Below are 25235 nucleotides of genomic sequence, written 5' to 3' on the forward strand. Positions count from 1 at the left end.
ATGATAAATGTAGCACTGCTGGGCTGGATGAGGGCAGGGCAATCTTGAAATCACGATATTGTTCCACCTTTTACCCCTCCAAACCCCCTCTACTGTTTTATTTATTTATTTATTGTCATGTAGCCAGTGAAAACCATGAGAAACCATCCTCGCCCATGAAATGGGCTCTGGAATCCCTCAAACGTACGGCAATAAGTCCTTCTTGCAACAAATCCCCTCAATGGAAGGGCAAGACACCAAGTCCGCGGAAGACAGGCCAGGGTGTTTTGTTGTGTTGCGTTCGAATGTTGAAGAGTCCAAGAAAAAGAGCCCGCCCAAAATTTTCTGACAGCGGAATTTTGTTGCGCAGCGCAGCGCCTGAAGCACGCACAGACCACCACCACACACTTGTGGTTAGGCTGCAACCACTGAGCATCAAACACTCTACTATGGTACATCGTACATGATAGTACTATCTCCTACTTCAATTTGTCCGCTATGTGTAGTGTGAAGTATGCAACTACTTTGGTTCTGACGACATGGCGGCGCTGCTGTTGGTCGATCATCTGCTCTGCTCGAGTCAAGGCCCAACTCACCTTGCCTGAGGAAGGGAGAAGAAGAGAAAAGACAAAGGTCTCCTTCCGGATCAGGACGCCATCACGGGGTGGCACAGGCACGAGCAGCATGCGATGAGGGCACACGACCTCGACACAATATCGACCCAATCGAGATGCACCGCTGCAGACCACTAGACCAAGTTCATGTGCCCTCTGGGTTGCTGTGGGCTGCTCAGCCTGTCGTGGCAGGGGATGATTCTGCGCGTCTCTGGCCCACGTGTTGGCTACGACCCTGTTGATTTGCGGTGACATAACCAAGGAGAGCCAAGTTTGTGACTGGCCTGTGGTATTAAACTTTCGTCAGCCTCGCATCCGCGCGAAACGTGACTACTGTCCTAGCCTCAGCACCAGACTCACTAAAACGGTCCACGGGTACAGACTAGGGCTTTCATTATGTACTTGTACATACAACCAGCTCCCCTGCATCCATTCTGCTTGCAGATAAATACAACATGTTCACAATTGACACACTCCTGCCCAAGAAGGTGGGCGAGTATCTCACCATCATCCTTCCCACACGAAATCTCCTTCCACATCAGGCCAAGCAACTAGATTTGTATGGTCAGGAGCAGCCACAACCTATCAAAAAAAATCTAGAGGACCCCTTCTTTCGAGTGGGTCCCAGAGCCCGACCAGCTGGACTTGCAGGGCTGAGCTGGCCTGACTTTCGGCCGCGAGCGACAAGACTGACGTAAATATAAAGAAACCTGCAATCCTCCCACGCGCCACGAGATCATTCTTGTCACTTTGCTTCTTGCAAAACACACACACGCACGCACGCACCCACATATACACACAGAGTGGTATCCGGCGAACATGCGTAGACCGACAGATCTGCCTTGAGACGATTCATACAGACAAGACGACACCCCGCGACCCCCCCAGCAGGGGCAAGGTGGACAGAAGATGGCTGCCAGCGCCTTCTTGTTGGCGGCAGGCCTGTCGCTGTCACATATAGTATGCCGTGGTGTCACTGCTGCACCACAACCAGCAGCTCAGCAGGTCCTTGCCTCTCTCGACGTCGACGACACACCATCACTCGCGCCGTCTGCCCCAACCATCCCTGTTGTAGGCTCACAGCAGTCGAGAAAATTACACGGCAGATTTCTCCATGTCACAGGTGAGTGAGAGAGCCAGATCCCATGATCCTACTGCCACTACCTACCCTGAGGGCGAGCCTCATATTCTTCATGCCACATGTCGCTGCACCGAAGCTGACCTGCGTCGCCCGTTGAAAATAAAAGACTTCCATCCCGATGAATTCTACAAGGCCCATAGCTCCACAGCAGCAGACCACGCCTGCCACAGCGGGAAGGGTACGGCAGGTACCTACGGCGCCGAGACGTCAGACTGCGACACGCCCATCTCACTCATCAACGCGACCTTTGACTGGATTAGCGCCAACATCCGTGACGAGATCGACTTCGTCGTATGGACAGGGGACAATGCCCGGCACGACTCCGATGAGAGCATCCCGCGCTCAGCAGACCAGGTCCTCGGCACGAACCGCCTTCTCGCCAGTAAGTTCGCAGACACATTCTCAGATGCCAACGGGCTCACCATACCGGTGATTCCAACATTTGGTAACAACGACATCCTGCCGCACAACATCCTGCTGCCGGGCCCCAATAAATGGCTCGCATACTATGCCGACATCTGGAGAGACTACATCCCCGAGGCCCAGCGTCACAGTTTCGAGTTTGGCGGGTGGTTCTATGTCGAGGTCATTCCCAACAAGCTGGCCGTCTTCAGTCTGAACACGCTCTACTTCTTTGACCGGAATGCCGCCATCGACGACTGTGTCAAACCCTCAGAGCCCGGATTCAAGCACCTCGAGTGGTTGAGGGTCCAGCTTCAGTTCATGCGAGATCGAGGCATGAAGGCCATCCTCATGGGCCATGTGCCCCCGGCTAGGACGGACAGCAAGACGCTGTGGGACGAGACGTGTTGGCAAAAGTACACGCTCTGGCTCAGGCAGTACCGCGACGTCGTCATCACCGGACTTTACGGACATATGAACATTGATCATTTTCTGCTGTCAGACGCCAAGGAGATCACCATAGACTCCACCGAAGCCGAAGATGTGGATCTCGACTTCAGCCACCGTCAAGATCTGGATGACGAGCTGACGATCCAGTCTGCCACGGACTACCTCGAGGAGCTGCGCGACGGTTGGGCCAAATTGCCCAAGGTGAAGTTGAATGACGAATCCGAGCAGAAGAGCAAGAAAAAGAAGAAGAAGAAGGACAAGAGCAAGAAGAAGTTGGGTGGCAAATGGGCAGAGCGCTACCAATTGTCTTTTGTAGGCCCGAGTGTCGTGCCCAACTACTTCCCTACGCTCCGCGTTTTCGAATACAACATCACTGGCATCGAAGACGCAGTGACGTGGGCAGAGAATACCGAAGTACTGCCGACCATCGATAGCCTTCGATATGGTGAAGACGATGAGGAGGGTTTTGTGCAGCCCGAGCTGGAGCTGCGCAACTCACACGATGCTGAAACAGCCAAGAAGAAGAAAAAGAAGAAGAAGGGAAAGGGAGACAAGAAGCCCAAGGATCCAAACTTGGTTGTACCGAAGCCACCAGCGAAGTCCTCGCCGCCAGGACCAGCCTACTCCTCGCAACCCTTGACACTTCTCGGCTACACGCAGTACTTTGCAAACTTGACCTACATCAACAACGATATTGCCCCTGAAGAGCACGAAGCGGTAGGGCCCGAAAAATGGCGGGAAGGCAAGCACCACGATAAGAAGCCAAAGAACAGTACACCGAAGCCCAGGACATTCGAATTCGAGCTTGAGTATGCCACACACGACGATAAGCTTTACAATCTCAGCGACTTGACAGTCCGCAACTTCGTGGACCTGGCGTACAAGATGGGCCAGACAGCCAAGAGCAAGACTGCAGACTTGTTTCTGCAGCGTACGGACACCGTTGACGACCTTGTCCAAGTCGACCAGGTCGAGGGGCAAAATCCAGAGATACTCAACGAGAGCGAAGTTTTCACAGACGACGAAAATGATGTTGAGGAGCTTGCAGACGATGGCATAGATGCTCAGAAGAAGAAGAGCGACAAGAAGAAGAAAAAGAAGAAGAAGAAGAAGGCCAAGAAACTCAACAAGACGTGGCTCCATTTCCTGAAGCACGCTTTCATAAGCACAGTTGATGACGAACAATTGGAGGAACAATTCTCCTAGCCAGGACAAGGAATGGGCAGGAAATCATGAGAAATGATGTGCATAACATATATTGCATGGACGGCGTAATGGGAACCTTGGACAGGCATAATGTTGGTCCTCACACATACACATATATAGCGCCTCGTCGGGGCCCTCTGCATTTAGAAAGAGGGTATAATTATGGCTGGATGGATAGCAAGCGACTTTCAAGTATTTTTTTTTTCTGAGCCATCCAGTCAATTTGGCTTTCTCAACCTCGACCCCTGGTATTTTCAGTCCCTGTGAATGAAAAGTGAAGAAGGGCAAGCGGGAAAGACCAAATTATGACAAGATCCATAATCACCAGGTGATGGTCCTTGTTGTGATGCTTGCCTTTTTTTTTTTCGGATCGTTAGCAGATATTCACACTTTTTGGATCTGAGCAATCTTGGGCTTCTACTGTAAGGGTGGTGGTTCGCGAGGTGGATGGGTCCGATATATGTCTAGACATAGGCAACACACATGCAGAATCATCAATGACGGAATCAGTGTTTACCTTTCAACAATCATATTCTTCAGTTGTATGCTATCCGATCTGGCTTTGTTATGAAATAATACACATTGACATCAGGAGATGGTCCGATGCCCTAGAGCCAGCAGTAGGATGGCCTCCTATGCAGTCTTGCTTGATCAAAACCCCTTCCCTCCCCCTTTCTTCTTTCTTCCTTGCTCCTTCTTCCATTGTCGGCCCAGCATCTTATTATATACCCTCAGCAAACCAATGTGCTTAAGCCTAGTGAGGTGCTCGATGCCTCGATCCGAGCTAGTAGTAAAAGTAGCGGGGGCTGTTGGAAAAGAGCTTGTGCCAAGACTGTGAGCTGCGTTGGAATTTTCACGGCACTATCTGCCGTAGACACAGCCGTGCACAGAATGCTTGAAAGAACGTGGAGATGCTATTCAGATATCGTATTAGGCAGCTTGATGTTAGTTAGCTCTAGAGACCTCCCAGAGGACTGCGCTGCTTTGAGCATGAAATACAAAACGCCCATGGGTATAGCCCGTGCATCCATCATCTAGTCATTCTTTTTCCATCATGGCCCGGCCGCTTGGTAAGCTTTGATCTTTATGCTGAGGACTCAGTATGGAGTGTTATGAAGGGTACCACTTCTCTTTGGCGTAACACCAGGTCTACGTCCCAGTTACTTGGGAGCGTCACATCTAGAGCCGCCCATGTCGAGCCTTGAATATAGCAACTTTATCATCATAAAAGAGAATCTCCCGCAGTCGCAAGCGAGCCTTGGGTGCTGGCTCCACGAAGGAGTCATCGTCCGAGTCGTCGTATGAGTGCTCCGACTGTGTGTCCTCAGGCTCGGTCGGGCTCGTCGGAGTGCCCTCGTCCTGCGACTCCTCGTCATCATGATCCTCGTCCTCTGTATCGTCCTCGTCGGTGGCATCTTCAACTACAGCCGCCGCATGGTTCATAACAGCATCGCCGTGGACCAAATTCACCGGGCCGCTGTCTCCGCTCAGCTGAGTATTGGTCAAATTGTCAGACGGCCGGTTTTCCAGAATCTCGAAGCACTTGTTTGAGATGCCCACGTAGCAGAGCTGTATCTCTGGCCGCAGGGTGATGATGTCCGTCATCTGCATGACCAGCTCCTTGGGTTCGGCATTGCCAATCACGTGGTCTGCCAGGAAAGGAATGTGAAGCGAACGAAGCTGAGGGATATTGGGTAAACGTTGTAGGAAGGTATGCTGTGCACCGGTGTCAGTCATAATGACCAGTAATCTTCATGGCACGCACTAAGCAACCAGACTTACCCAGTCATTATATTCAATTGCCACGGCCAGCTCCCGCAAGTTTGACATCCGCCCGCTGGTGATATACAGCAAGACCTCGGTTGGTAGACACCATGAGCGCCACCTGGTGCTCTTAGAATTAGATGCGCTGGTATTGATCTTGGCTGAGCTGTCCAAAAGCAATCTTCGTAAGCTGGACCGATGACGTTTGATGGCACCCCTGAAGACAGTATCAATCGTAACAGGAGGCGGGCTGTTGCCAGTGTTGCTGCCGGACCGCCTGCGATCCTGCAGAAACAGTGTTTCTAGGGAATTAGGTGCCAAAGTCGCACGGATGAAGGTGATAAGGGCTGGCGATGTGACATCCGTATGGAGGCGTTTTAAATTGAGAGCGTACTGTAGAGGAGCGTTGGGCATCGGCTTGCTGGACGTTGGTGAGATTCCATAGCCGTGGACTCGGGGCTGAGGCTGGAATTGCTTTTTCAGCAGCTTCCACAGATTCTCGTGTTGGGCACACTCTAGAATGGTCAAGTTGGTCAATACTGCCCAGTCAAACGCCTTGTTGCACACCTGCATAGACAGGGGCACCCTCTCGAGCTCCAACGTCGTAAGCCCGAGTTTGCCGTCCAGTCTGTCCCTCACCGGACATTCCGACGACGCAGGGCATGTGGGATCAGCCGTTGACGAAGCCCCCAATGCCACCTGGGCATCTTTTGTAGGGGTCACGTTTGGCTCGGAAATCGGGGAATTCGTCTCATCTTCCACGACAAATAGCGGAACGTCTCCCGAAGTAGTAGGAGGTACCTCAGGGGATGCAGCGGGCGGAGTTTGTGGGCTGGCCAAATCATCTGGTGGCGCTGCGGGACGTTCAGACTTTGGCCTAGAAGGCTTCCGCCGGATGTCGTATATGCGGCCGACGAGCACGCCAAGAACACCCCCCAGTCGTCTCTCACCAATCCTGCTCTCACCTGGCCAGCGAGCGTTGTGGTCCACCTGCTCAAGCTCTGGACCGTCCCAGGTCTGCACGAAATCGTGATGTATAGCTTTGTTCGAGATGCCCACCCTGAGCTCCTGGAGGCTCTCCACAGACCGCTCTATCAGCACAGACATCTCATCCAGATAGGCCAGCTCATCGATATCCAGCACGGTGAGGCTCTTGAGAGGCGGGAGGACGCTGAAGGTGGGGTACTCGACGTGATTCTCTCCATAGGTGATGGCAGGTTTGGGCGCCGGATGGGAGGCGGTTGAAGGTAGCGAGATGCCAATGGGAGTCAGGGTACTGCCAGCGGGTACCACGGCGGCGGGTGCCGTGGCCGGACTGGGACTTGATGCCGACGAAGACGTGGAGCCTGTATCCGAATTGTCATGCCATCGAATCCAGACACGCTCCAGCATACACTGCCCATTTTCCGAGCTGTCGGGCAGAGAAGCCAGTGCCATGAAAATGTCCGACAGAACCCCAGTAGGCATATCCCATATGAAGGTCTCGAGGTTCACCATCCTGGATACTGCCAAGGCAACCAAGGTCCCCAGCATCTTGCCACTCTCTTTATTAATAGCATATTCGGAGACCCAGTCGTTCGGGCCGTTGCCCAAGGAGAACTTGCGGGTATATTTTGCGTAGTCGTTGCCGGCGAACTTGGCTAGCGACCCAGGAGGCATGTTTCCATCCTTCCGGAGCCGCCTCGTAGTGCGTGCAAACGGACTGCCGAGGCACAGAGTCGATAGGCCGTACGTAAGGGCGTCGACACTTTTCACCTCGGTCGTGGTGGTGAGGGCATCAGGCCAGACGATGTCAAAGCGAGAGTAGATGTGGGGAATGGCGAGGTTGTGAAGGGTTGAGTTGGTCAGCGCCAGAGAGGTGAGGTCGTTGGTATGTGTGATCTGTATAGGCTTTAGTTAGCGGGGAACGAGCGAACAGTCAGGGCCGTAGCCGTGGGCAGGACAGCAAGAGAAGACGCGCACCTCCTTCACAACCAAACGAAGGACGTCAACAGGCAGCTCGAGGAGGGTCAGCGGTGCAGTACGCGGAGTCAGCTGGTCCCAGGCAGGGTCCCTACTCCTCAGGTACTCGGAGATGATGGAGTTGTCCTGGCCGAGCTCGGCTCCAGATATAGCATCGTGAGAGTAGATTTCAGAGATATGTCTAGGATTTGTATTCAGGTCAAGACGCTCGTCCACTTGCTCGAGGGGCCGTCCTGAGTCTTGAGGCTGGTGAGTATCGGGATAAGGGTAAGAAGGCGAGGGTGGCTCGTAGTCCATGTGGCTATTGCCGTGCTGGTGGTCGAGCTCGCGCTGGCCGGCGTGGATGTCTGAATCATAGGCATCGTCCTCATCCTCGTCGCCGTGGTCATCTGACTCGTCGTACTCCTCGTGGTCTTCCGGGGAATGCAGTGGGTAATCTTCGAATGGGTCGTTCAAGTGATGGCTTTGATCCATGATTCCAACCTCTCGCCACACCAGCTCGATGCAGTGTGATCTTTGCGACCAGAATCCCAAACAAAACGTCGAGGAATCCGCGTGCTTCCGTCTCTGCTGTGTATGTGGGCCGCGTTGCAATACAGTCCAATGTCTTGGGTGATAGTGTCAATCCCCAAGTATGGTAGTCGCTTGTAATAATTATTAGAGGACAGACGAGTATGTCACAAAATTTCAAAAGTCAGAAAGAATATGCAGGACCAAAGAGGCTACAGTAAAAAGAAAGTAGAGTTGCGCAGGTTGAAGGAGAAACGAGTAGTCCAACGGGGTTCGAGCAGCGGCAACAGAAGTCAGGTGAAGTCGTTACGGTGGGCTGGGATGGAGTTTGGACTTTCAACTGACGTCTCGAGCCGTGGTTGGCCGAACTCCTAAGAGGGGCTAGGACGGGCCAGCCAGCCAGCGCTATAGATGGGCAAGAACCCACTAGAGCTTTCAGTATACTTAGGTTTGGCGCCAAAGTTTGCCAGGCATAGCCCTGTTACTAGGACTGAGCGGGGCCCTGGAAACCACCGTACTATGTACTGGATTGGTAGAGTACTTGTAAGTACAGAACATCAATGATCCGCATGTACCGCGAGCACAGAACATGGAAAGCCTCTCTGCCTCGGTGAGCTCAGTCCGTATCAAAAAATCTATCTGCTATAGGTTTCTGGTATTTCGTTGCCCCCCTTGGATATACGAACTTTCTAAGCGATTAGAGGGAAACACTAACGTCCCCTAGAATCCGTCGCAATACACAGTGGCGGTTCTTGTACGTACTCTCTTGACCACCACTTGGCGGGTCAAGGTCCAATCCCTTGATACCCAGCCACCCAAAAGCCACGTGCCAAAGTCTTGGAAATATACCTGTTTTTCGGACTGTATATCTGTAAGCTGAGTGCAACTATTTTCTACATCTCTCCCCCCCTTCTCAGGTCTGTGAAAGGGTGCGAGCGTTCACAAAGCGGCCGCACCCATTGGACCGCTTCCATTTGCCGTAGACGGCACCCGCGTAGCCTTTTCTTGCTCTTCTCTTTCTTCTGGCTCATTTGCCAAGCTGATTCATTACTCTTGGACAGCAAAGTGTCGCCATCGTCAACCTTCATCGTCGTCCTCAATGTCATCATCGCTGAGGACCAGCTTGTGGACCTGAAGACTGCTGATCATGGAGCCCTCGCTCTGCTCGCTTCGTGACTTGATCGCTGTGGTCCATCTCTTTCTAGGTGTTTTATCCTCTGTGGATTTGTCTGTAGCCCAGCTCTCTCCGGTAGGGTCAGTGGCCTCTTCAGCTTCCTCGTCCAATTCTTCATCCACCGGTGCGCCTATGCCCTGGAATGACACTACCTTCTCTAGATCACGGAGTCCCAGTGAATAGAATGACGTTCGGCGGTGTCGCATCATTTGTGCCATGTATGGCAGTCGCTCCAGTATCATCTCCTGGCGTGCTGAAGTGCCCAGAGACAGCAGCGGCGCCGCCTCTTCCCCTGAGTGGTCCGCGGCGGCCTTGGATTGGATCTTAACTGCATACTTTTGTTCGCCGCGATTGCCTACCCAGTCACCGACACTTCCTGCCTTGCTCTTGCGGAAATTAGAAGCACCATTCGAAACGCTCTGGTCGATGTACTGCGGAGTCGAGGCCGAGGCGTGATCGTCCCTCTTCAGCATCGTGGATGCCCAGAGATCCACAAGGCCTTCCAGCTCCTCTTTCATCCTCCAGAGCTTGATGCTCGTTGGGTAAAACATCTTGAATGTATCGCCACCTCTATTGGTCGAGGCGTTCTTGCGCCTCACCGGGCAAGGCAGGGAAAAGAGCAGCCCACGTACTGCCACTTCGAATGCCATCTCGTCCTGGCGAAGAATGTGACTACCCTGGTCCCTCCCACTGCCAGAAAAGCCCTTGCCTCCAAAGAAGATGTCCCAGGACGGATTCAGGAGATCGCTTTCGGACAGGTAGTCTATACAGCCGTTAATATAGTCTATTGATGAGCCTGCATCAGCGGCACTCGTCCGGTCGCAAGATAGAACGTAGTTTTCGTGTAAAGCTGATATGAAAGTAGAAGTATCCGTGCCGGTCTCGTCGATCAGGGCGTCCACCGCGACCTGAGACCGTTTATTCCGACTCATGTGAGTCAGATGTGGCGGTAGGGCTTCTGCTATCGCTTCTTCTGACCCTGGGGCAAAAGGCTGCTCGTCTCGCTTGTTGTAAACAACTTTACCGACAGCGTGAAATATTCCAAGGCTAGACTCGCGCTGCGAGATCAGCTCGAGGCTCTGCTGCTCCCCCCTGGTCAGGGCCTGGTCCTTGCTGGCCTTCTTGGTCTTGGTGAATGTGACCTTGGAGCCCCAGTCTGCATCATCATCGCCCTTGAGGCAAAGGAATTCAAGTGACGAGACGGCGTTCCTGATGTCTCCTATCTCGCCGAGCCTCTTCAACACCTGTGGCCCAGGGGTCCGTCGCCGTCCAGACACTCTTGCCTCCTTCTTGACCACAAGCTCGAGAGCCTTGGCCAACAAGGTTGGCGCAATATCGTTGAACTCAATGACACCAGTACCCGGGTGGCGGAGAATCTCAGCCCCCAGAAGACGGTGCGCTGTGAAGCTGTCTGCAGAGGCCGAAGTTGTGGTCAGAAGCGTCTCGGAGATGATCATCACTACCGGTATGACGGGTTCTGCCGCCGTATTCTGGCCGAGAACCGCCAGAGACGGTGTGTTCGTCGCAAGGAACTGCAGCACGGTTCTCCGAAAAGACGTGAGGGCATTTCCAGATCGCAAGAACGTGTTCGGAAACTCTTCAATCAATATGACCCTTCTGCGATCGTCACCAGGGCCATCTCGGGATGTCTTGTCTGTCTTGTCTGACAGCTGGCCGAAGTCTTCCACGTCGAATTCTAGCTGCCCAAACTTACGTCCTCGGCCCACGAACTCTTCAAACTGTGCTGACGAGGAGGACTGTGTCCCTAAAGTCAAGCCAGAAGCACCATCAGGATTTCTCCACTCAAGAATTTCGAAGCCCATGTCTCTGGAGAGGAGCCGCATCGTGGTGGTCTTCCCCGTGCCCGCGGAGCCTTTCAGGACCAACAAACGCTGGCGCATGCGACCGCCCAGGACATCTTCCAGCCACCGCCGCACATCTGCCACCTTTTTTTTGTGGACGACGAGCTCGTCCAGGTTCTCGGGATTGAATCGCTCAGACCAGGGCCGCTGGTCGATGCCGTCGGCAGACGAGGGGTTCTGTGAAGGTCGCAGGAATCTCTGGTTGGCACTAGTATTCGCTGCAGCCAAAGCTTGATCCGGCTCCGGGTGATCCCTCGACCTTTTTTGTGCCTTCTTCCCCACCAGACTTGTACCTGAAGCCCTGTGGACGCCTATGTCTTCGTCATCGTCTTCGGAAAGCGGGTCGCTGGTTATGTCGAGTGTTTGGGCCTCGGGCTTGTTGCCCGGGCGCCCATGGGACTTTAGCTCTGTCTTGGCCTTCTGGGACTGCTTGGAGAAGAGGGTTCTGATGTTGGCAGACTTCCCCTTCTCATCGATGGGCTTTCTGGCTTTTGTCGGACTTTGGCTGGGGCTCTTGGACGGCGGCGGCGGCCTGAATTGGCTTGAGCGAGTCGACACAGCAGGCGCAGTCTGAGCAGAAGTCGCACGAGATGATCGTGTGGTATTGCGCAAAGCGCTGGGAGACTTGGGAACAGAGAAGTCGTCATTCTCGGGGCGACCGGACTTGCTCTTAGCATCTGGCGACGAGAAATAGTAGTTCAGGCTGTTCTTCTTCGCCGGAGTCGATCTCTCATCCTGATCGTCGTCGTCGTCGTTGACAACATTCCGCTTGCGACGTTTTGCAGGCGGCGGCGCCATCTTGAGGTGGACGAGCCGGATCGGGTTGCTGGCACAGCATTTGTCGGAGAGTGGAGAAGATAACAAGCCTCTGGACGTATCAGTTACATGACATACTCTTGAAATATGTACATAATCTGGAGTAGTGAGCAGGGCAGATACAGCAGCACAACTACCACAGCCATGGGAGTCCGGCGCTGTGGTCCGTGGTGGAGTTGGAGGGTGTCCACTGGAGCCCATCAGCGCAGCTAGCAGGGATGACGCAGGCACTGGCCACGCGACTGCGAGAGTACTGTGGTACCTAAGCCTAAGCCCATGGAACCTAGCGGCTCAGGACCCTTGAAGCATGTGACCTGGCGTTGTTGGGTCGCGGTTGCCTCCCCGAGCGCGTTGCTCACCAAGAGCGCGTCGAGATAGATAGTCAATAACAACTCCATAGATGTCTTCTCTGCATCCGCCAGCCCAACGATTCTTATCGCCACCGAGCTCCTCAACTTCCCGAGCAAAATTTCAAGCAGTCATTCTTGCCCATTTCTTCTCTTTTGGTTTTTCTCGCCCTCTCGTCACCACTCAATCACCTGGTTCAAAAAACGCGTGACAATGACCCAGACGGAGGAGTACGACGAGCCTCAAAATGGCGATGAGAGCATGACAGGACCTGGTGCACCGACACCGCTGCAGGCTCTTGAGGTGAGTACTTGATCATACCCCTCTTTCTCTGTGTCTACCTTGTGTCTTCTGAGTAACTGACCTGCCCCGATTGATATAGGGCGTGGCTGGTCTCACCAAGCGCGACATCCAGCTGATTGTCGATGGCGGCTTCAACACTGTCGAGTCTGTTGCCTACACTCCACGCAGGGTCCTTGAGCAGATCAAGGGCATCTCGGAGCAGAAGGCTGGAAAGTTTTTAGCTGAAGGTACAGGTGGCCCCTTCCCCCCACCACTTCCTCCCAAACTCCCCCTCCCCGCGGCTTGCCTCGCCCTCCGCCTTCGCTCGCTAGCTCATACTATTGTGTCTACCTAGCCTCCAAGCTCGTTCCCATGGGCTTCACCACAGCCACCGAGATGCACCAGCGCCGCAGCGAGTTAATTTCTATCAGCACGGGCTCCAAGAACCTCGACACTCTGCTCGCCGGCGGTATCGAAACTGGCAGCGTCACTGAAATCTTTGGAGAGTTCCGCACCGGCAAGTCCCAAATTTGCCATACACTTGCCGTAACCTGCCAGCTTCCCTTCGACATGGGTGGCGGCGAGGGCAAGTGCCTATACATCGACACCGAGGGCACGTTCCGGCCCGTCCGTCTGCTGTCCGTCGCCAACCGCTTCGGGCTTTCTGGCGAGGAAGTTCTCGATAATGTGGCCTATGCGCGGGCCTACAATTCGGATCACCAGCTGCAGCTCCTCAATCAGGCCGCCGCCATGATGTGTGAGACCCGATTCTCCCTACTCGTTGTTGACTCCGCCACCGCGCTTTACCGGACAGATTTTCTGGGCCGGGGGGAGCTCAGCAACCGGCAAACCCACCTCGCCAAGTTTATGCGCACCCTACAGCGACTCGCCGACGAGTTTGGCATTGCTGTGGTCATCACCAACCAGGTGGTCGCTCAGGTCGATGGTGGACCCTCCACCATGTTCAATCCCGACCCGAAGAAGCCTATCGGAGGCAACATCATTGCTCACGCCTCGACTACCCGTATCAGTCTAAAAAAGGGTCGCGGCGAGACCAGAATTGCCAAAATTTACGACTCCCCTTGTCTGCCCGAAAGTGACTGCCTATTCGCCATCAGCGAGGAGGGAATATGCGACCCTTCGCCGAAGGACGTTGAGAAGATGAGCAACTAGCCCCCTCACAAGAGGAAGAGGGGTGTGGGGAAAGCTGGAGAAACATGGGGATGGATTGTGCGCTGTATCTGGCTGATCATCTCTTTTTGGGACCTGTTCTGTCAGTGGAGATCCCGACGGTACGAGAAACACGCATTGCATGCTGGGTTGTAATTCTTCAGTCCAAAATCTGCTTGGAGCTTATTTTTTTTTCTTGTTGTCTTTTCTGCTGGCACGGTAGCTAGGCGTTATTGAGTTTTTGCTTTGCTGCTGTTCTCGCAGTCATACAGTGTTAACACAGATACAGCAAATAGAGGCGCAGAGAGCGCGCCCGCTTACACGCAGGAGTGCTAAGTGCTGTTCACCGTCACCCCTAGTGTAGCGAAAAGTCTGACAAGGAGATCTCAGCTTGACAAGTAGCAACAGCCTGAATTGGTCCCGTAGCTCACCGAACCCACATCGTGGCGACTGAGAAGCTTTGCGAGATACATGACTTCCTATGAACTGGACCAAAGTCGCTGTTTAGAGTTGGGGCAGTGGAATAGATAGATTTCTTTTCCTCTTTTCCGTTTCCTTTCCCTCCATTATCATTTACCCCCTCCACCCTGGAGAAACAACACACCATGGTCAATCACTGGAAGCCGGCGCTCTCTAGCTCGAGACGCAGGGGCACCACTTCTGGCCGGCTCAAAATAGCAGCTTCATAGGTCCGAGACTTCAGGGGTGGGACAGAGGTCCCTTCTCTTTTTGGGATTGTAGACTTTTTTTTCATCGTTTTTATGGCTGTTTTATGTCTGTAAAATGCTAGCAGTCGACGTCAACAAAAAGGAAGAAGAAAAGGGGGGAGGGGAAAGTCCAAAAGCCCTCCTGCTGCTAAGCCATGTTCCATGTGGTGCTCAAACTCTTGTTCCGGTCAAATGAATGCCAAATGCATACAATAACGCCTGTGACCATATGAGAATACGTATGAAGATGCTGCGAAACGCTCCTCCGGAAATCAAATCGTTTGCCACAGGAAATCAGTAAGAAGAAGAAAATCCTATGCTTGATGCTATGATGGCTGTCAGGTAGTCAGTCAGTAGGCAGGCCGAGCTCGGGCTGCCGTATTTCTTGACATGCAGCGCAGCTCCTCGCCTGCCTTGTTCTTTCACGAGCGGAAGCTGAACCCCCCTGGAAATCACATGCTTAGGTAGAAGCACTAAGCAACGAAAACTATATCCCGCTCATGTCGCCATTGCTCCGAGCGAGCCGTGCCTAATTCGGAGGAGGTCGAGATGCTGTGTAGGAATCGGGCTGAAAGCTGATCTCACGGGGGAGCTGATTCATAAAATCGGGGAATCCTGGTAATTGCGAGGACGGGGGTGACATGTGCACAGAGGCATACGTCGATTCCGGGCCAGGAGGCGCGGCAGGTCCCATACCGCTGTACCCATGCACATATGGTCCGCCATAATAATCCCCGTTGGGCAACAGTGGCGGCATGTGATAATTCTGGGTCGCGGGGACTTGGTGTAGGAATGGGGGCGTGGAGTTGTTGGACGTTGACATGGCAGTCGGCGGCGGCAAGGGGGAAAAGTTGGACGGATGGCTTGGTGGTGCCGACGGCTGCTGAGCACCGCTGGTAGGCATGTGGAGCATATAAGGCGGCGAGGGCGCTACCTGGTGTGTCAAGAAGGGCTGCGGTGCTTGCCACACGGGGGCCGGCCTATAACCCGGCAACGGAATGGGTGGTGGGCTCTCGGGCCGGACCACGCTGGAGGGATGAGGACTGAGCGTGTTCCCAACAGTATTGTGAGGCGGCTCAAAGGATGTGGTTCGAGACGGGTGAAAGGTTTCATGGCGAGGTCGTATCCTCCGCTCCACGTCGTTTGCATCCGGAAAAGGAACCCCCCTCCGCTCTCCTCTCGTCGCGCTTTCTCGGTTGGCGGCCTCGTGGTCGCGTTGTCGACGCCAGGCAACAAAAGCCCTCTCTGAGGCGGAGCCTGGCCCGACAGAGTGATGGTGGGTCAGTGCTATCAGCCTGCGGAGGGTCGACGGCTGGGCCAATAAGTCCGGGTCGCCGCGAGCAGCCTCGACCATCCTCCGGATCAGGGTCTCGCTTGGTCTGGCCAACTCCGAGTCCAGCTTGTCCCGGCAGTACGGACAGCTGAAGGAGTCCTCCAACCACTTCAGAATGCACTTGTTCCCAAAGACGTGCTTGCACTTGGGCAGCTGCAGAGGGATCTCCACCGTGCCCTCAGGGCTGGCGACGCCGAAGTCGTTATAGCAGATCACGCAAGCTTTGCAAGAAACAGGCGAGGTTAGCAACCCGACCACGTCTTATCAACATGACACGCACACGATGGAGCGATCGGAACACATACTCTTCTCATTGTCCGGCAGACTGTCCATGTCCACCTCCTTCAGAGACTGGATGGCCTTTTTGGACGCCACCCTCTTGTTGCTCATCTGACCTCGTAGGATCTGCGACTGGCGATTGCTGTGCAAGTGATTCATCATGGTCACGGTTCGCGAGACTGCAGCACCAGTGTCGCTGTCATCGTCCGGGCTGGAGCTGAGCGAGGCGGCGGTGGGGGCGGCAGCAACACTGGCAAAATCATCACCGCTGGTGCGAGCAGACCCGCCAAGCAACCCTCCGTGAACGGCAGCCCTGTTAGGCTGGTATGATGAGGGCCTCTGCCCGGTGCGAGGTTCGGAGGGCGCAGGCAGCCTGCCCCTGGCAAAGGGTTGTGTGGGCGAGTCTGACAGACGTCCCCAGCCAGGCGTCTCGCCATTTGACAGAGGGCTGAGGGTTGCGGGAGGGCTGAGGGACGGACTATTCGAAGAAGCTGGGGGAGCCTGCCCATGTTGTGCGGGGGGAGATTGCCTCGTGTGCGCTGGTGTCGGGTCTGAAGAGGGAGGAGAAGGAGGCCCCTGTGCCCGAGCAGCATGGGGAGGGACAGAGCCCTGGCCGGATAGCGGGGGAAAGGCAGGGTAGTATGCAACTGCTGTCGTTGGCGGCGGGTGGAAGACGGCTTCTTCTTGGTGACTCGACTCGGCAGGTCTAGACGGCGGCGGCTCCCCGCCACGGTCTGTTGTCCAGTAAAAAGCCCTCTGTTGTGGTAAAACGTAGCCGGGCTGGTTTTCGGGGTTGAAGCCGGCAGGGACATGCTGGTGAGGGTTCCAAGGCCGGTGGTAGTCGGGCCAATCCTGTCGGGCGACGGCCCAGTTCCCGATCGCGGGACAACGGCTCCTCGCCGAGCGCAGAGGGTCAGGCCAAAGTGGACTGATGTGCGGCTGATAATTCTGTGACCCATGTGCGTATCCAAACCCCGTCGACGCACCAGCGTCCATCTTTTCCCCAGGCAAGCCGAAATGGCAGTATTTTGTTGGTGAGAACTTGTGACCCGAGCGTAAGGCTGGTAATGCAGGAGGAACCAGACCCAAGTTCCCCAGGGAACGGAACCTCGGCGTGCTGGAAAAGAAAGAGGAAGGTTAAAAAACGAAAAATAAAAGGAACCACGTCCTCAAATAGGTTCCACGGTGATCTCTTTTCTAGGAAATTTTAAGGGACAGCAGGTGCAGGCACTGAGAGTTCTTGAGTCGACAATGACCGAGGTGGGCAGACGTGTTCGTCGAGCAGTGGGCCTATCGGTCTCGGCAATGGCTGGGTTTGGCCCTGGTGCGTTTGCTGGCATATTTTATCAGCCTGATAATTCACTCTAGGCATTTTCAGGCGTACAGACTGATGCATTAGTTTGTGAACGGGAGGAAGAAGGGGAATACTCACAGCATCGAAGGCGATAAGTGACGATGGGCAATGGGAAGTGGGGGAGGGAAGGGGGAGGAGGAGAAGAAGGAAGGAAGGACAGGAAAAAAGAGAAGAAGAAGAGGGGAAGATGAAGTCAGGCAGGGAGAGCAAGGGACGGAGGCAGGTGGCGCTGTGTCAGTGTATGTGGAAGTCATGTGGATGTGGAAAAGAGACGAGGAGGCTACTTACGGAGTACAGCTACATTATCGAAGTACAAGTCAAGCCGAGGAGAGGGTCTGAATGGAGACGGGGCGGGCGGGCGGACGGGAAGGGTCAAAAGCGACAAGTAGCAAAGGCTGAAAGAAGAGGCAGACAAGAGACAACCAGCAAGCAGACAGACAGCCTAACTGACTGACTGACTTGTGAGGCGTGATTATGTGAAGCGACTTACATGGGGGGAGGGGGAGGAGGTTAGAAGGCCCAGAGGAGGGGCCAACCAAGGTTATGCCCGTTCGCTGTTGCACTTTCCAGAGAGCGTCTCTTGGATCCCTGCGTTCAGGTGAGCTGTGCTGCTGTGCTGGACGGATACTGGATGCGATGTGATGCCGTGCCGCGCTGTGCCGGGTGGGTGGGTGTGTGTGTGTTAGTCAGTTGGCTCTGGGACACCTGCCCTTGCTCTTCTTCCCCTTCCGTTCGCTTCCCTTGACTCCCCTTGGCTTCTCAACTCCCAGGGGCGGGGGTGTGAGAGCGACAATGAGTAGCGCGCGCACTGGCTGCAGCCAGCCCCCTGTCCTGCGTCCTGCGTGCCCAACGGTGCAATACAATAAAGTTGGTGCGTTGGTACCTCTTGCTAAAATACAATACAGCAAACGCCCAAGCAGAGTGCTATTCTGCAGTGGTTTGCGATGCGAGTGGATTAACCATAGGATATGATAGGATACGATAACGGGGGGGGGGGTTCGCAGGGGGGAGATGAGGGAGGGATTTGGTCAAGACGACAAGGATGGGAAGTCCACACGACAATTTGATGATGATTATTGATGATGACGATGATTATGAATACCGCAGGGCGGACTTTGGGACTTTGGGGACTCGACGGTCCAGGCTTAAGGTGGTAGGCTCTTGTTCGTGTCCGTTCCAGATCCGTATCATCCAGCCCATGGATGGTGCTCCTGCTGGGGTACCTGGCCTACTGGCTCTCGCTCGCTGCTGGCTGGGGTGGAAGGGAGGGGGTCACTGGGACCAGAGCTGTCAATGCACGCACACTCAATCAATCACTTTAACACTGCAGCAGGTGATGAAGGGCGCCTGGCCTGTCTGGCGTTAGAGTGAGAAAGTTGGTGTGGTTTTTCTGTTGGAGGGGAGGGACAGACAAATTGAATCAGTAGCTTTGAGGTTAGCTCTAGTGAGCTTGCCTGTCGCTGCTTCTTTGCTTTGCTTGCTTGGCGGACACCTGCCCACTACCAAAGTACGTACTTGGCAGGCTGTAGTTCCTTGACGCTCTTCTTGGTGCGTACCAGCTCAAGGGTTACTCCACCGGCTAGCGCGTCTCGAGGCCGGGCAGGTATCATTCAGGGAGGGTATTGAGACGAGAATGCGCTGCGATGCGATGTGATGCAATCATGAGCGGGATAATCACCTCGACAGCCAGGTGTCGTTGCATCCATCATTCATGGGGCCCGTTGTCCCAGGTCAGGTCAGGTCAGGTCAGGTCAGGTCAGGTCAGGTCAGGATCTGCTGTGAGGAAGGGACCTGCATGGCAGTACCCAGCTGGCACCTGCTTGCTCTCTTCTATTAGGCATTGCTGCACCCAGTGTAGGCGCTGTAGTAGCCTGTCGTTCGCATCCAATAGTGGGCCCGCTTCACTGGCTGGGTTCGCTCGGATCTTGGTCCCAGTCGTGGCGTCCCTCCCGCCCTGAAATGGTAATTCCTTTGTTTTTTGAGCGGGCCATTTTTGGCTGAGACAGGTAAAATACCTACCACAGCACCTGAGTAATGGTAGTCGTAAAGGTACCTAGGCATGCTACGCAACTGGGGTCCCAGAAAATCAATTAAAATCCCTGCCTTATCTCGACACCCACTCCTCCACAAGTCCACAAAGCCGACTCTGCATCCACTCTTCCTCGGCTGCCGTCCACCCTCCCTGCTATCTCTATGGTTGTACTATGGTACCATAGTATGGGCTCGAGACAGGTGAAGAGTGCTAGTAAAAAAGGGCAAACCGATCATGGCGCTGGCAGGCTGAAGAACTGCCCCTCCTCTCCAGGTTTGTATGTCTTGCTTGGTCTTGCCTTGTACATACAGGACGGTCATTATGACGCCCAAAGCTTCTCTACCCTCTCTTTCCCACCTGGATCAGAACGGGCACCGACAGCCAGAGTGAACCAGAGCCAAGGATAAAACCCTTCTCCAAGGACGAACTTGTTACCCGGGTGGGGAGAGAGTCATCTCACGCGACCCGGAAAGGGGAAGGGAAAAAAAAAAACCAGACGAGGCTGACTTGTCAGAGTCTACAACCTGTTGTCTCACTCAACGGGTGCGTCCGCTGTCGGTTTCCGCCTACCCCCCCCCCGGGTTCTTTTTATGCAGCCCCCGTTCCTTATTATCGGCGGAAGGGCTCAGTCCTTATTCACTTCGCGTCCTCGCCTCATCTTACCTCACCTCACCTCACCTCGACCCCTCCCTTCACACCTCGCCGGTCGGATCAGAGTTAATTGTGTCAAGGGGATTCATCCTCCACCGCTCGATCCCTTCTCTTTTCATGGTGCCGCTCAGCAAAGGCCCCTGCCCTGCTAGTCAAGCAGGCCGCACTGGCGGTGGACCTCTGTACGACAGTACTTAGCCAGACAACACAAGGTCCCCGTGTCATGGCGCAGATGGCTGGACCTGAACGCACTGCCCAGCCTGGACTGGACTACTTTAGTACAATAGTATAAATGCAGGACGAGGCAAGGAAAACAGAGAAGGGGGAGACACCCATATTCGCTGCCAGCACCCAGCCATTCCTGTATTTTATCCGAATCGCCGGAAAATTTGGGCCGTCTTGATCCTCCTTCACACACCCCGCCCAGATACCAAGCAGGAACTATCGACCAGTGCTAAGCGGTCCAGCCTGCACGTCTGCTGCGAATACCTCATGTTACTGTACCTACCAGTACCTCTCTTCTACTCCTCCCAATCTCTCGCTCCTCCGCTTCCGCCCGGGAATCAGTGGCCTCACCCTTTGCCGTTGGCGTCTTGTGTCCCACCAACGGAACAAGAATGTTTTCGCCCTTGCTGTGTGTTGTACGACCCAAGACGCTTGGGTCTGCGTGCTAGCAGATCGCCAACCTCCAGCAACCACCAGGAGACCAGGCAATGCAGCTCTCGACCGGGCCCTCCTCATCATGTCATGGGTTGCTGCTTTGGGCCCAGCCCGTCCGCCACGTCTCATGTCTAGACTTTCTTCCTTCCACACCTCCTCCCCTATACTGATGGCACTCTATACCCGGTTGCCTCCGTCTTCCCATCCTCGCCACACGGCTACGCACATGAGAGGGAGAGACCATCTCGGCCGCCCAGATCACGGCAACCAGGGCCTTGAATCACCCCTGTTTTCGCTACATCTGCGGAAACAATGCTCCTTTTTCATCATCTTTTTGTACAAAAAAAATCCTCAAAGAGAACCTCGCCCGATATGGCTGTTATTGAAACGCCAGCCACAGATTCCGCAGCAGCGGTAATCGGCACCTAGCTGACAGGCCCGTTCGCCACTACTCTAAACTTTGCAGTCCAGCTCCCAGGGACCACCTACTAAAGCTCAGCCCGCGGATTCCATGATCGACATGCCGACAGCGCCCACTGCTGCTACACCGCTTGCCTATCCAACATGTGAAGGGACCACCCCGTCGGGGGCCCATTCCTATAAAAGTCACGGGGAGTCTTCCATCGTAGCCTTTACCTGATTGATTCACATTGAACGCGTGACGGATTCATGTTCTCTTTCGACCTTTGCATATGCGTTTGAGCCAGTAAGAAGAGAATGGAGTGCGAGTTCCAATACTGAGAGAGGAGGGGGGGGGGGCGGAGGGGGATTGCATGTCGCTGGGTGTGGAATCATGGCCCGGCAGATGTCAATCAAGCCTTGGGCTGCTGCAAAGCCAGCGCAGCTCTAATGCCCATCCGGTTCAGCAAAGTCTCGTTGGTCTATGCTAGCACTTGGGACAGAAATTTGCCATGCTGAGTCCGGGTCCAGTGAGGATTAACACTTGACTGCCTGAACTTTGTGCAAGTGCTGTATGTATATCGATTACTAGTGGGAACCAGAGATGCTAGCAATGCCTCAGATCTCGTGTTGACTGCTCGCAACAGATTGCTCATGAGACGGCACAAGAGGCTATACTGCATCCGGGAGGTCACACCCCCCTCCAATGTGAGTTGTCTTGTCCGTCTACATAGTCATACTGCAGTGTGATATGTATATGTCTTACTCTCGCTACCTGCACTGGTTGGAAAACTATTCTTCCAATATGTACAGCGAATGGTGGTGGTGGTGGCAGTAGTAGTAGTAGTAGTACATTATGTACAGTAATGTACGCGCTGCGGGCCACAAAGAGCCGGTAATGGTCCCCAACCGGAGCCGAAATGCCGCAGCAGCGTGATCGGGGGGAAGGTGTGGGGGGGGGGGCAGCAGTTGCTGTCTGTACAGTAACCCCGCGATCTAGGTTCTGTGGACAAACGAGGATTGACCTCATATCCACGCCGTGAAAGCTTGTGGCCTTTCTTACCTGGCTCTACCACATCGAAGTACTCAAGCATACGACGTCGACCTCAGCCCGGATCTCGCAGTTGTACACACGTAGAACTCCTTTTTCTCTTTCCTCACACACACACATACACACACACAACACGATGGATGTCCGGGGCAGCTTCCCGGCGCTGGGCGAAAAACAGGTCTTCTTCGACAACGCTGGAGGCAGCCAGATCCTAGGAACCGTGATCGACTCGTAAGCAAGTGAGGAGAAAGGACCAGCAAGAGAAGAAGGAAAAAACCCTTCCCGAAGTTGATGGGACGCGAGAGGACGGCAATCATAGCGGCTGACCACTTTGTCTCGCGAACTACTACAGCATACGGGATTACTATGTGAACAGTAACGTACAGTTGGGCGCAACGTACCATACCGGGAAGACAGCAAACACGGTGCGTGCGTGGCAGGATATGACTTGCTGTTCTGTATTGCGCATGCCCTGACTAAGGAGGGAATTTATATTAATGAATAAAAAATAAAACAATTATAGCGATACGAGAATGCATACCAAGCCGCAGCGAAGTACATCAATGCCTCTCGGGACGAGATAGGTGGGTATAGTATAGATTGATTCCCCCCCCCCCAACCCCCCAAGAGTACGACCTTCTGTACCACACTATACCGTACGAGGGGGGAGCTAGAACGACAAGGTGTTGTTTGGAAAGAGAGAAGGGGGGGGGGGGGGGGAAGGATCAATGAACACAGCTAACCTCCCAGCACAGTCCTGGGGTCCTCGACGACCCAGCTATTCCGCAATACCTCCGCCACCCTCACGTTCCAACCAGGCGACGAACTCATCCTCTCGGGCATCGACCACGAGGCCAACATTGCGCCGTGGGTGGACCTCGCCGAGCGGCAGAGCCTGATTATCAAATGGTGGAAGCCTAGCTCCAGAGACCAGCCCAGGCTTACTGCGGCAGACCTCGGGCCCTTGCTCTCCTCCAAAACCCGCCTGGTGACATGCACCCACGCCTCCAATGTTCTGGGCACCATCCACGATCTAAAGGCCATCTCGACTACTATCCACGCCGCCGCGCCGAGCGCTCTCGTGTGTGCCGACGCCGTGGCGTACGCGCCACATAGGAAGCTCGACGTCCAGGAGACGGGCGTAGATCTGTATTCCTTCAGCTTCTACAAGGTCTATGGCCCGCACATCGCCATGCTCTACGCGAGGCGTGATACTGCACAGAAGCAGATGCGGAGCCTGGGCCACTTCTTTAACCCCCACGAGACGCTCGAGAACAAGCTGGGTCTTGCGGGGGGAAGCTACGAGCTGATGAGCGGGATCCCGGCCGTGACGGAGTATATCGAGTCCGTGGGCTGGGCATCCATCATGAAGCAGGAGGCCGAGCTGCAGCGGACTCTGCTAGAGTATCTCAACGGGAGGCCAGACGTCAAGGTCCATGGGGAACGGAGTGCTGACGGAGAGGTGAGGGTGCCGACGGTGAGCTTCACCGTGGAGGGATGGGACTCGAAAGAGCTTGTCGAGGCTGTTGAGAAGGGCACGCCGTTTGCCTTCAGGTGGGGCGCTTTCTATTCCAACAGATTGGTGCATGACTTCTTGGGCTTGGACAAGAGTGGTGTTGTGAGGGTCAGCCTCGTGCACTACAATACACGTGAGTTTTTTTTCTCATTCTATTATGAAGTCTGACGAATATCCCACTAGGTCTATACTTGGAGAAAGAAACACAAGATGCTAATGTTGTGGTGATGCAGTCGAGGAGGTGAAGGTGTTCATTACCGCGCTAGACAGAACACTGTCCCAGAATAAAGACACTTGATATCCCTCGCAAAGGACCAAGTTTGAACTGTAAGCTTGTGGGTGCAAGGAACAGCGGGCCAAAACAAGGGAGACTTCTCAGTTGGTGTGGATTCAACAACAGAGGAATGTATAAAGGCAATAGTAGTGTGCCAGTAGACTAGAGACAACAAGCACATAAAGTGGAACAAGATGGTGATGAGCAACGGAACTTGAAAAAAAGTGAAACCAGGTGTGCGATGGAAAGCCAGCCAGGCCCATCTAACTAACCTCCAAGGTGTGCATCACCAGTTCCAAATTAGGATTTAAGAGGGGAACTCTCTACCACAGGCGCCAAGTCTAGAACGGGCTCGTCACGTGTCCATGAAAACTTTTTCTCCCCCCCCCCCCCTTCTCTTCAGTCTTTCCCCTCTTCCTCTCTCGACTCACATGCTTCATCATCAAAGTCTCACAGCACTTGTCACCCTCAACAACCCAACGCAGCATGCTTCCCACGCCCGACACATCACATGTTTCGTATTCGCGGGTGTACGAACCCGCCGAGGATTCCTTCCTGCTCCTCGACACCATCTCATCGTCCAGCGAGACAGCTTTTCTGAAGCAGCAATTTGGGGTATCCAACAGCACAACAACCAGCATAACAACACCACTGGTAGTCGAAGTCGGCCCCGGCTCGGGCGTGGTGATCGGCTTTGTGAACGCACACGCCCATACCATCTTCGGAACCAGCATCCTCACAGCCGGTGTCGATGTCAACAGGTTCGCGTGCAGCGCTACGGAGGCGACGGTCAGGAAGGCGGCGGCGGCGACGGCCGAGACCCCAGACACGCGGGGCCATTTCCTAGGTGCGCTGAGCGGAGACCTACTGAGTCCACTGAGGAGCGGGCTGGTGGACGTGCTGATATTCAACCCGCCATATGTGCCGACAGAGGAGGTGCCGGTGCAGGACGAGCGGCTGGCTGTGGGGGGAGAGGGCGAGGGCGAGGCCGCGCTGACCTCCAGCGCCAGGTTTGACAGGGACTCATACCTGCTGTCGCTGTCGTACGCCGGAGGCAAGGATGGGATGGAGATCACAGACCGGCTCATCGATGCTCTGCCAGAGGCACTGTCAGCGCGTGGGATCGCGTACATATTGCTTTGCGCGGGGAACAAGCCCGACGAGGTCAAGACGAGGATCCAAGAGTTCGGGCCTGAGTGGCGCGTGTTGACGGTGGGTGACAGCGGTAAGCAGGCTGGCTGGGAGAAGCTACAGATCATCAGGGTATGGAGAGATGACTCTTGGAGGATATCATCATGA

The 25235-nt window shown here is 54.5% G+C and overlaps 7 protein-coding genes across 7 annotated transcripts; 4 read left to right on the forward strand and 3 right to left on the reverse strand.

Annotated features, from left to right (window-relative positions):
* Positions 1-1658: 1658 nt before the first annotated feature.
* Positions 1659-3780, forward strand: M406DRAFT_236933 (Endopolyphosphatase; the record flags this gene model as incomplete). Its single annotated transcript, XM_040916050.1, has 2 exons — positions 1659-1716; positions 1841-3780. Coding segments are annotated over 2 exons (1998 nt in total), but the record flags the coding sequence as incomplete, so codon positions are not given.
* Positions 3781-4699: 919 nt separating this feature from the next.
* M406DRAFT_287289 (uncharacterized protein) lies at positions 4700-7815 on the reverse strand (the record flags this gene model as incomplete). The annotated part of the gene is made up of 3 exons (XM_040918729.1): positions 4700-5508; positions 5575-7437; positions 7513-7815. 3 exons carry the CDS (start codon positions 7813-7815, stop codon positions 4972-4974), a joined length of 2703 nt encoding a protein of 900 aa, XP_040780143.1. The 3' UTR covers positions 4700-4971.
* A 1305-nt stretch (positions 7816-9120) lies between these two features.
* On the reverse strand, positions 9121-11853 carry M406DRAFT_236550 (uncharacterized protein; the record flags this gene model as incomplete). Its single annotated transcript, XM_040916038.1, has 2 exons — positions 9121-11680; positions 11729-11853. Coding segments are annotated over 2 exons (2685 nt in total), but the record flags the coding sequence as incomplete, so codon positions are not given.
* Positions 11854-13470: 1617 nt separating this feature from the next.
* On the forward strand, positions 13471-13683 carry M406DRAFT_249287 (uncharacterized protein; the record flags this gene model as incomplete). Its single annotated transcript, XM_040916599.1, has 1 exon — positions 13471-13683. One exon carries the CDS (start codon positions 13471-13473, stop codon positions 13681-13683), a length of 213 nt encoding a protein of 70 aa, XP_040780145.1.
* Positions 13684-14411: 728 nt separating this feature from the next.
* Positions 14412-15126, reverse strand: M406DRAFT_355210 (uncharacterized protein). The gene has a single exon (XM_040923111.1). The coding sequence runs from the start codon at positions 15079-15081 to the stop codon at positions 14917-14919; it is 165 nt and encodes a 54-aa protein (XP_040780146.1). The 5' UTR covers positions 15082-15126; the 3' UTR covers positions 14412-14916.
* A 7156-nt stretch (positions 15127-22282) lies between these two features.
* M406DRAFT_92499 (uncharacterized protein) lies at positions 22283-23960 on the forward strand (the record flags this gene model as incomplete). Its single annotated transcript, XM_040926229.1, has 5 exons — positions 22283-22377; positions 22499-22571; positions 22670-22730; positions 22902-23795; positions 23896-23960. 5 exons carry the CDS (start codon positions 22283-22285, stop codon positions 23958-23960), a joined length of 1188 nt encoding a protein of 395 aa, XP_040780147.1.
* A 462-nt stretch (positions 23961-24422) lies between these two features.
* Positions 24423-25235, forward strand: M406DRAFT_327589 (uncharacterized protein; the record flags this gene model as incomplete). The annotated part of the gene is made up of 1 exon (XM_040920229.1): positions 24423-25235. The coding sequence occupies one exon, from the start codon at positions 24423-24425 to the stop codon at positions 25233-25235; it is 813 nt and encodes a 270-aa protein (XP_040780148.1).

This window comes from Cryphonectria parasitica, assembly GCF_011745365.1.
Source record: "Cryphonectria parasitica EP155 unplaced genomic scaffold M406scaffold_2, whole genome shotgun sequence".
Classification (NCBI taxonomy): domain Eukaryota; kingdom Fungi; phylum Ascomycota; class Sordariomycetes; order Diaporthales; family Cryphonectriaceae; genus Cryphonectria; species Cryphonectria parasitica.

Bases quoted from the DNA above. Each gene is read 5' to 3' on its own strand.
- M406DRAFT_355210 (XM_040923111.1), bottom strand. From the start codon at position 15,081: ATGGGACCTGCCGCGCCTCCTGGCCCGGAATCGACGTATGCCTCTGTG.